This window comes from Rhinatrema bivittatum, chromosome 9, assembly GCF_901001135.1.
Source record: "Rhinatrema bivittatum chromosome 9, aRhiBiv1.1, whole genome shotgun sequence".
Taxonomy (NCBI): domain Eukaryota; kingdom Metazoa; phylum Chordata; class Amphibia; order Gymnophiona; family Rhinatrematidae; genus Rhinatrema; species Rhinatrema bivittatum.
The window spans coordinates 251,724,283-251,735,044 of NC_042623.1; the positions used below are offsets into that span (position 1 = coordinate 251,724,283).

The 10,762-nt window shown below is 41.7% G+C and overlaps 1 protein-coding gene across 1 annotated transcript in view; it reads left to right on the plus strand.

Annotated features, from left to right (window-relative positions):
• The window catches only part of LOC115099639 (phospholipase D1-like), a 33,395-nt gene extending 22,846 nt beyond the window's left edge, over positions 1-10,549 (plus strand). Inside the window, exons 5-7 of the mRNA XM_029617370.1 lie at positions 2,094-2,247; positions 3,348-3,465; positions 7,012-10,549. Of these exons, the coding sequence (XP_029473230.1) occupies positions 2,094-2,247; positions 3,348-3,465; positions 7,012-7,236 (497 nt within the window). The 3' untranslated portion in view covers positions 7,237-10,549. The remainder of the gene's footprint in view (positions 1-2,093; positions 2,248-3,347; positions 3,466-7,011) is intronic.
• The last annotated feature ends 213 nt before the right edge of the window (positions 10,550-10,762 follow it).

A 10,762-nucleotide genomic window follows, 5' to 3' on the forward strand; every position in this document is an offset into this window, starting at 1 on the left:
GTGCTCGGTGGTGCACGAATATTAACATGTGATCATGCACACATTTTTGTGTAAACAACTTTGCTACCAATTTAACATGACATTTAGCACAGAAAGAAATGTGCACACAAACGATGTATTCATTTATTTGTTATATAGATTATTTCCCACCTTTTTGAATAAAATGTTCACCCAAAGTAGGGTATAATTTATTAGAATAGCGTAAAATCAAATGTCATTGGATACTCAACAATATTGAGATGCACAATGAGGACTAAACTATTACATATATAAACAATGTTTATTTAGTTAAATATAAGTCCCGCACTCCAACCAGCAGATGGAGACAGAGAAGAAACGATCCAGGAAACTATAGACTAGTGAGCCTGACTTCAGTGCCGGGAAAAATAGTGGAAATTATTCTAAAGATCAGAATCATAGAGCATATAAAAAGACATGGTTTAATGGAACACAGTCAACATGGATTTACCCAAGGGAAGTCTTCCCTAACAAATCTTCATTTTTTTGAAGGGATTAATAAACATGTGGATAAAGGTGAACCGGTAGATGTAGTGTATTTGGATTTTCAGAAGGTATTTGACACAGTGCCTCATGAGAGGCTTCTAAGAAAACTAGAAAGTCATGGCATAGGAGGCAATGTCCTTTCATGGATTACAATCTGGTTAAAAGACAGGAAACAGAGAATAGGATTAAATGGTCAATTTTCTCAGTGGAAAAGGGTAAATAGTGGAGTGCCTCAGGGATCTCTACTTGGACCGGTGCTTTTCAATATATTTATAAATGATCTGGAAAGGAATATGACAAGTGAGATTATCAAATTTGCGGATGATACAAGATTATTCAGAGTAGTTAAATCACAAGCAGACTGTGATACATTACAGGAGGACCTTGCGAGACTGTGAAAGTTGCTAATGCTCTGAATTTTCCATGGGCGGAGGGCTGCAGTAGTGCTTCTTGCATACTGGTACAATGCTTATTATGTCAATCAGCAGTCCATTTTACACATTCCATTCTGGTTCTTCTTGCCCTATGCACAGAAACACCTCCAACAAATCCAATGAAGGTTTACAGCTGACACAAAGAGCGTGGGTGATGCTGAATCAACCAGAAAACACAAGACTGATTAATAAGAATAATAGGGCCTCTTCAGGGAACTGGTTCTGCAGCTCACATTTCCAAAAGTAAAGGGAAGATGAAAATGCAGTATCATTTGGTGAGAAAGCCCCTCTGAAATAAGGCTTCCAGGAGCTGACATAGCTGCTAAAGTGGCACTCAGAGCCCTCAGGAATAGGCTGGAGCCAGGCCAGCTATTTCTCTTGGCTGTTCTATCAGTCAAACTCTTAAGTATAACAGATATAAAAAAAAAAACTATCCGCTTAGACAAAAGGATTCTGTGACTATGGAGGCAATGGCATATTGACTGTCCTGAGCTAACAAAAAGTGAAAAATTAAGGGGAAAAACTGCCAGTTCATACAAGCACACCTCCTTTAAGATAATCATAAGGAAGAGTGGCTCAAAAGGTAATCCTGACTGGACTATTAAAAAAACACTGTAAAAATGATTACAAAACTTTATTTAAATCGAATTAACTCATTCAAATTCAGCTAGCATTCTTCCATATTCAGTGAGCAGCCAGCAAAATTTAACTAGATATCTTCATTTTGAAAGCACTGATTTAAATAACAGGTTTGCTAATATCCCAGCAAACTCTTGTTTCACCAGACAAACTGGTTTCTTCAGGGGGGACACAGAACAGAAGGCAAACTTTTAGCTGGCACACATCTGTAAAATAAGCTAAATATTTAATTAGAAAACTTTTAAAGTTTTCTATTTAAAAATGTATTTATGGGAAAAATCTTTTGCAAATAGGGTCTCCTATGCTCTCCAAGAATCTTATAATGTTAGGGTCCTCCTGGGAGATAAATTTACAAGTACAGGAAATCTTAAAAATCTTGGAAGGGGCACTCATAGGTTTGCACGTTTGGGTATCCTGACAACCTGCCTGGTTTGTGGCCCTTGAGGACAGGATTTGCCTACCCCTGCTATAAACTATGAATTCCCACTGAGTGTTTGACATTAAATTCCTTCTCAGGTTCTGCTAATATCAATGATCGCAGCATGATGGGAAAGCGAGACAGTGAAATGGCGATCATTGTCCAAGACACTGAAACAGTTCCATCCTTGATGAATGGAGAAGAATACACAGCTGGAAGATTCGCACAAACGCTACGAATCCAGTGCTTCAGGTATTCTTGCTGAATGAGCACACCTGCATGTGAAAATTTGCTTTTTCCGTGAAAGGGTATAGGGCAATTGCTAATGTGCTAAGAAGCCATTAACTTGAGGTTGCATCTTTAACCACTTGGTGCCAGCAATAGTGTCTTACTAGCCGGTAGGACAAGCTTTGGGAAATCCTGTCTTCTAGTATCTGTTAATACGGAAGAAAGCCTTCCATCTCTGGTGAAGAATCGAGGACAGAGCTAAGTTCCTCACATAATGAAGGTTGAGCACTCATTTTTTTAGGGGCAGTATAGAAAGATTACTTAGATCAGATCTTTTCCATCTCTCTCTAAATCTGTTTCCCACCTTCATTTCTCCATCTCTTCTCATTCATTTCTGTTTCTTCTTTTCTCCATCACTCCGCCCTTCCATTTGGTCTTCCACTTTTTCCTACTCTCCTACTCCCTTCTCTTTAATTCCCCTCCTCTCTTTTTGTCCTCTTCCATCTCCCCCCACATTCTCACGTTGTCTCTTTCACTCCTTCCTTATTCTCCCTTCCCCTTTCCTTTCTCTCTCTCCCTTCAATGGATGCTTCTTTGTGCTGTCTGCAGTGCAGGGGGAGCATGTAGGAAGTTACTTTTCCTATATAGACTCTTCATCAGCCACACAGATGCCACAAGGACATACAAAGAATTTTAAACAGAGTAGGAAGCATATCCAAAATAAATGGGGGAGGGGGAACCCCAACCAAGGCCGGATTTAGGAACAAGCAACATAGATTCTGAAGGCACAAACGGGACTTCCTCTGCTGGGGGTAAAATCTCCCACCCCTGGTCCCCTGCCTAATCCGGCCCTGACCCCAACTCAAGATTTGGGGAGCCTTAGTGTTTCCCCACTAGAAAGGATCCTGGCTTTCTCTCTACAGAATCATCACTACAAGCGGAGGCCATGCTTTATTGGATGAAAGTCAGTAGTTATAAAGCACAGGGGTCAGCAATATTTGAATTAGCAGCTTCTTTTATCCGTACCCCCCCCCCCCCAAAGCATGACCTTCATTACAGCCTCCTTTATACAAAAGTTTCCTTTCGATGTAATCTTTCGATAACAGTATTTTGCCTCCTTGCAGGGTAGTTCTCGGTTGTTGTAATGACACTACCATCGACATCCAAGATCCTATTAGCGACAAATTCTTCAAGGAGGTCTGGGTAGCCACAGCAGCTCGCAATACCACTATTTTTGACAAGGTAGAGTGGCCATTTTCTTTGTATACTTTTTATTTAATAAGGTTTTCATAAACAAATTACTTGCGACTGTAATATAAGAATACAGCCAGAAAAAAAAAAAAAAGAACCCATTAAGAGACGGCAAATCTAATGGAGAAAAAGAATTGTAAATAAAACTCTGCATCTTATAGCAGGACCATAAAGAGAGGAGGGGGAGAGTGGATCCAGGAAGAAAAACTTTGAGCGTAGAATCAAGAAAATGAAAAAAAGAAAATTAGGAGTCTTATCATTTCAATGGGGGAAACCCTCCACCATCTACATTTTCCAAAAACTCACAACATAGCTTTTCAGATGGAGGAAAAACTTGAGTTGAGGTGGCTGAAAAATCACAAGCCACACTTTACATCATGCGGTCTCCAAATAGATTTACAAGGGAAGCAGAGTATAAATGATGCCCCAGGAAACAAAGCTTCTTGTCACATCATAAGGCATTTTTTTCCTGCACTCCTTTGTAGACCTTGCGATGTCAGGAAATAACCTAACATTTTGGCCAAAAAAGAAAAATTGTCCATTGTGAAAGCGCAGTTTCATAATGGAATCCCAGTAAGTGAGGGAACTTTGGATGGCGCAACCAAAGGCTCCCATCTTCTCTGCATTTCCTGAACGGAATTCAGGCACTCGATTGCCTTCGTTCGTGCAGCTGCAAAGGTTCCAGCAGCACGACAACAACAAATAAATAACTAAAAACCTCCAGGATGCCGTAGACTGTGTGCATCATGTGACCAGAGATCTTCCAGATTCAGTTACAACCACATCGGGATCCTTTCAGAGGTGGGAATGGGTGCACGTAGACTGTGTGCATCATGTGACCAGAGATCGTCCAGATTCAGTTACAACCACATCGGGATCCTTACAGAGGTGGGAATGGGTGCACGTAGACTGTGTGCATCATGTGACCAGAGATCTTCCAGATTCAGGTACAACCACATCTGGATCCTTTCAGAGGTGGGAATGGGTGCACGTAGACTGTGTGCATCATGTGACCAGAGATCTTCCAGATTCAGTTACAACCACATCGGGATCCTTACAGAGGTGGGAATGGGTGCACGTAGACTGTGTGCATCATGTGACCAGAGATCTTCCAGATTCAGTTACAACCACATCGGGATCCTTACAGAGGTGGGAATGGGTGCACGTAGACTGTGTGCATCATGTGACCAGAGATCTTCCAGATTCAGTTACAACCACATCGGGATCCTTTCAGAGGTGGGAATGGGTGCACGTAGACTGTGTGCATCATGTGACCAGAGATCTTCCAGATTCAGTTACAACCACATCGGGATCCTTACAGAGGTGGGAATGGGTGCACGTAGACTGTGTGCATCATGTGACCAGAGATCTTCCAGATTCAGTTACAACCACATCGGGATCCTTTCAGAGGTGGGAATGGGTGCACGTAGACTGTGTGCATCATGTGACCAGAGATCTTCCAGATTCAGTTACAACCACATCGGGATCCTTTCAGAGGTGGGAATGGGTGCACGTAGACTGTGTGCATCATGTGACCAGAGATCTTCCAGATTCAGTTACAACCACATCGGGATCCTTTCAGAGGTGGGAATGGGTGCACGTAGACTGTGTGCATCATGTGACCAGAGATCTTCCAGATTCAGTTACAACCACATCGGGATCCTTTCAGAGGTGGGAATGGGTGCACGTAGACTGTGTGCATCATGTGACCAGAGATCTTCCAGATTCAGTTACAACCACATCGGGATCCTTTCAGAGGTGGGAATGGGTGCACGTAGACTGTGTGCATCATGTGACCAGAGATCTTCCAGATTCAGGTACAACCACATCGGGATCCTTTCAGAGGTGGGAATGGGTGCACGCCGCACCCTGGAATTCTGTGAGCCGCCCCCCTCAATTATTTTTTCATTCAAAGGTTTTGTAGCGTTACATTGCGCTCAAGTCTGATTAGCGCGTCTCATTGTACTGAAGGACATACTGCAGTAGAGTTTGGGTTCGGTTTTCAAAGGATCGAGCTGCCTAACTTTGGGAGTTTTGACACCTAAATCAGCCCTTTTGAAAAATGACTAGGGCTGAGCACCTAAAGTATGCGGCTGTGAGAGTGGAGTTACGATGGGGAAAATTTGATACCCACCACTGATTTACAATGCCAGACACCTAATAGGACAGTAACTTTCAAACAGCCGCGCAAGCACACATGTACACATGTATGCCATCTTGTGCCAAAGGAAGCGGCCATAGTATACACGTGTACATGCGCGCATGGTATAAAATAGTCTGTATGTGCATATAAGTGCACACAGTTTTATACGGATGCGCGCAAATGCCACCTCTACCTCGTAAGTGGGGGGATTTTAGTAGACATACGTGCTGACGCCATTACCAGTTTCCCCAGTTCATTCCCAGTTCATCCAGGTAAAGGATAAGACTTCCTAGCCCCCTTAGGGGCCGATGCAATAAAATTTGCGGAAAGCGGGCGCTGAAAAGTCAGCGCCCGCTTTCTTAGCGCACGCATGGCGCCCGCAAGGGGGGCGCCATGCAATAAGCAAATTTGTGGGTTGCGCTAGCAAGGAGGCGCTAGGATCGCTAGCGCGACCTTAGCGCCTCCTTGCTAACGCGACCCCGCGGTTACCGGCGGTCTGCCGGTTATGAACACTGATCCCGATTAAACTTGGCGTCGGTTTTGATAACTGCAGTCAGCCGGTCATGAAAAGCGATGCCGACTTTATCGGCGTGGGTTTTCATTACTGCAGCTTTTCTGTACTTCTTTTCAATGCTCTCGGCTATTAACACCTGCTCCAGGCAGGCGCTAATATCTGAGCGATAAATGTGCGTCTGAGACGCACATTTATCTTTTTGCATTTGGAGTAAATGAGTAATAGCCTCATTCACATGCATTTACATGTGATGAGCGCTAACTCATTCACTCCGCGTCGGACGCGCATTAATTAGGCGCTATTGCATTAGGGGGTGGATTAGCGCCTATTAAATCCTCATCCAACAGCGGGTTAAACAAACATCGGCCCCTTAGTTAATTAGCCTCCCTTTTACCCTATTAGTCCTGACCCTTAAAACCCCGCTGACAAGCCTATTTTTTTGTGTTTTAGACTTACACACCACCCATAGCAGGACCTTGGCACGTGCTTGTGCGCATAAGTATTTACGCTGGTTTCATTCATAAATCCTGAAATGCCCATGCCCTTCCCAGACCATGTTCCCACCCTGCTCCCTTTCATGAAAAAATGTTTGTGCATGTACCGGGAGATACGTGTGTATGCGGGCCTTTTAAAATCCGCGTGGTGCACACCGGCCCGACTTCTGCGCGTTTCTCCCGGCTTTGGCACGCACTGGGCTTTTAAAATTCCCCCCTAAGCTCCTACCTAAATGTAGACAAATAAAGTATAGACCCATATTTAGTCTCCTAAGACACTTACATTTAAGAAGATTTTCAGATAAAAGTCTTTTAGCACTGTCAGGCTCCTGAAAGCCCAAATTGCAGATCTTTCTTTACAATACAGATTTTTACTTCTCGATCAGGTTTTCCGATGCCTTCCCAGTGACGAGGTCCACAACCTGCTGCAGCTGAGGGAATTCATAACCAAACCAGGACTCGCCACAGAGGACCCAGCTAAAGCAGCTGAAGAACTGCAGAGGATCCGAGGCTTCCTTGTGCAGTTACCTTATTATTTCCTTGCTGAGGAAAACTTGCTTCCTTCCGTCGGAACAAAAGAATCCATGGTGCCCATGGAGACTTGGACCTAACACGGTTTTGTAAGGACGCTTTTGTATCTGAGGATCCGATTCTTTGGACGTCGGCATGAACACAGCGGGGCGTCGTGAAGATTTAAACCAAGCCAGAGATTATTTAACAATGGTTGCTCAAACAAAAAATGTTAAAAAGAAAAAAGTCATCAAAAATGACTGTTTACATTTGGCAGATGTGCTCTGAGCATCTGTTTCCATGACATAAAAGTAAGCATGGTATGATATTAGTGAACTCTAGAAATTAAGCACATAACTGTAATGCATCTTAGGAGAATAGTAAGTTGCTTATGTGTCCTCAATACTCTGGCTCTGGTTTGACAACCATGGGCAGCCCATATCTCTTACATAGAAGGGGTATATACTTCCTATTTGGGCATATCAGCCAATCACATTGGCTAGTCGTCCTTATGTGGAAAATAAACATTAACCAGAGCTGTTTAGATCGGGCCTGTTGTGTATGCAGTCTTTCAGTTGGCTGAATGGCTCTTCTTTGTATGTTCTTACATTTTATTCAGCTGACACTCTTTGAACCACTATATAATAACTGCTAGTGTGCACTTTCTGTATTAGCCTCTGGCATCACTGTGACCACTGCCTGTCGTGCTTTTAATATGATCCAGCTAATATAGCAGAGGCCTAACCAGCTTACAGTGTGTCAAAATCAATACCATGCTCCCATGGCCTTTTCCTACGCAACATGGAAGCAGTGCTCAAATTAAATGTACAATTAATGATAGCTATTTCCCATTACTTGTCACCATTTTGGTGAGAGGCTGTATCTGATTAAATCTTTTTGACCTATAGCAATTGTACACATGAACCTAAAGTGTACTCGGCAGCTCAAGGCATTGACATGCCAGTGACAAATGAATTAAACCAACATGACAGGTTTTAATTTTCTATAGTTCACAGTGACCCGGTTGATGAGGCTGCACCATCTCCAGGTCATGCGCTCTTGAAAAGTACAGAATCTGCTTGCTTACAGATCTTTGCTAAATTGTTTTTTTGTTTTAATTATTATTATTTCATTAGTCTGCTGCAGCTCACAGTTTTTAGATGGAAAGGTTTTTATAAAGTGTAGCTATTTTCTATTGATCTTAGTCCTATGAACTATCTTTGGTTAAAATATTTTTTTTAAAAATGCAGTACCATATTTGCCAAGTATATCAGACCACAGTGGCATTTAACTCTTATATTTTTACGAGCTGTAATTAAATGCAGAATAATTTCACATAACGTATCACTTCAATTATGAACACTAACATTCCTCAAGATTTGCTGCTATTTCATACCCAGATAGCTGTAAAAAAAAATATGTTGTACAATTATGTGCCAACATTCTTCTTTGTGTGTCAGGTTCTGCTCTTGCCTTTAAATAAATTCCTGAAGGGACTGACCAATTTCTCCTGAAAATGTAAATTGAAACCGTGAGCTATGCTAGTTCCTTGATATTCAGCTGTCGGGGAAGAACACCCATGAGGAAGACCTGAAAGGTTCTTAGCCAACCTTGCAGTACTTATACCCCAGGCCCATAGAAACTGAAATCTTGGTACTGTAGAAATGAGAGGCAAATAAAGACCCATCCAGTCTGTCCATTTTCCCCTAATACTGTAGACTCTTCTTGGACTTTATGTGCTTCAGAACCGATGCTTCTAAATATCCATACAGGGGCAAAAAAGGTCTTTTTCAAATACAAAAAGGCTTAATGTATTTGCAGCAGGGGTTCTTCTCCCTGTTTTCGGGACCCAGCTAGCCAGTCAGGATTTCAGATACCCACGATGAATATGCATGAGACAGATTAACATGCCCAGCCTCCACTGTATGCAGATCTATCTCATACATATTCATTGAGGATATCCTGAAAGCCTGACTGGCTAGGTGTGCCCTGACGACTGGGCTGAGAACCCTTGCACTAAAGGGATTTTTCCCGTTTTGAATCTACAGGGGAAATGCTTACTGCCTGGTCTCCTAAACTGTTGGCATGCACACTATAGAAAGTGAAATCAACCTTGAAGGATATAATTATTAGCCAACTGCCTGAGTCCCAAGTATATGGACTTTTGCAACATGCCTTATTGCCATGATTCCATCGGACAGGCCACCAAAATTATAGTTTGCTGCATAATAGCACTCAAGCAACTAAACCAGCCATAATGCTAATTATATCTGCCTTCTGTAGATGTATGGATTATTTTATTGTTGTAAAGTTAGACATGCTTGTTTTTGTATAGCACATAAATACACGACTATAGGCCAGATCTTTAAAGATGATGAAACACTGTTAATATTGACCTTATTGTAATATAGAAAGCTTTACTAAATTCCATCTGAGAATGTAATATATAACATTAACACTTAACTGTAAGTAGCACAAACCTTCCACAAATTATATTTTTGCTGTTTACTGTAAGATATTCTCTCATACAGTGTTATGAGTGTCTGTGTCAGAAGGTTGTTGCTTTTAGGTTTAATCAGATGAATTTAGTGATAATTTATAACAAATTTGAAAGACTTTATTTTATTTTATTTTTTGTCCCAACAGCACATGCATTATTTTTAAGGTATTTAAAATCAAACCTCAGCCATTACAGACATGAAGAACTGATATGGTGGTGTCTCGGTGTATTTCATTCTTTACGGTCACTTTCAGCACATGATGTCTTTTTTTGCCTTGGTCACTCGAGTATCCGTGTATCAGAAATATATATATATATTTTTTTTTTTTTATTTTTTTTTTAGCTTAGATGAACTCACTCAAGTGCCTGGCACAAGTTTTAAAATGTTTCTAGAGATTTGAAGCATTGCATCTGAAACTGCACGCCATCTGCCTCGGTCTGCCTGCCCCTTTTTCCCATGTAGCTGGGACATGTGCACTGTAGCGTGTCCGTTCTGGCTGCTAGAATATTCCTTAGTTATTGAATCATTTATCCCTTTGCATAGTGCAATCCCGATCAGAATTAGAATAGTAGGTGGCTTTGAAACTACTCACTGAACATCAACTAAATCAGAGGTTACTCTTGAAAATACACAAAGAAGAATGTCTGTATTTTCAACCTGTGTAACGAGTTAATCCAGGTTGAAAGGAGTAGACATGAGTCCATGTATTTTTACCTTTTTGGAATGATAAAGAGTTACGAGAATGGCGGGCACTGTGAATGTTCCCTTCTATAAAGGGTTTTTGAGCCGAAGTGCTTGCAAGCTCTCTTCCACTTGTTGATCATTTCTTTTCTACTTGCAGTTGTAATTATAATTTTTTTAAAAACAGATATTCAGTGATGACTGCAAATAAAGCTTGTGTTTCTGAAATACTTTTGCACGATGACTACTATGTCAGTGTTATTGGAGAATGGGTGGTTGCGCATGTTGCAGCCTTCTGAGTTGTGATGTGTTGAGGAAATGAAACCAGACTGCAGCCTCATCCAACAGGTTCTAAGCGTCACCAACTCAGCTCGTCTTCCCTTTGAACTCATTTGCCTGAGAGAGGGAGATGTGATTAACCGCCGTGGTGAGCCAGCAAAAATTT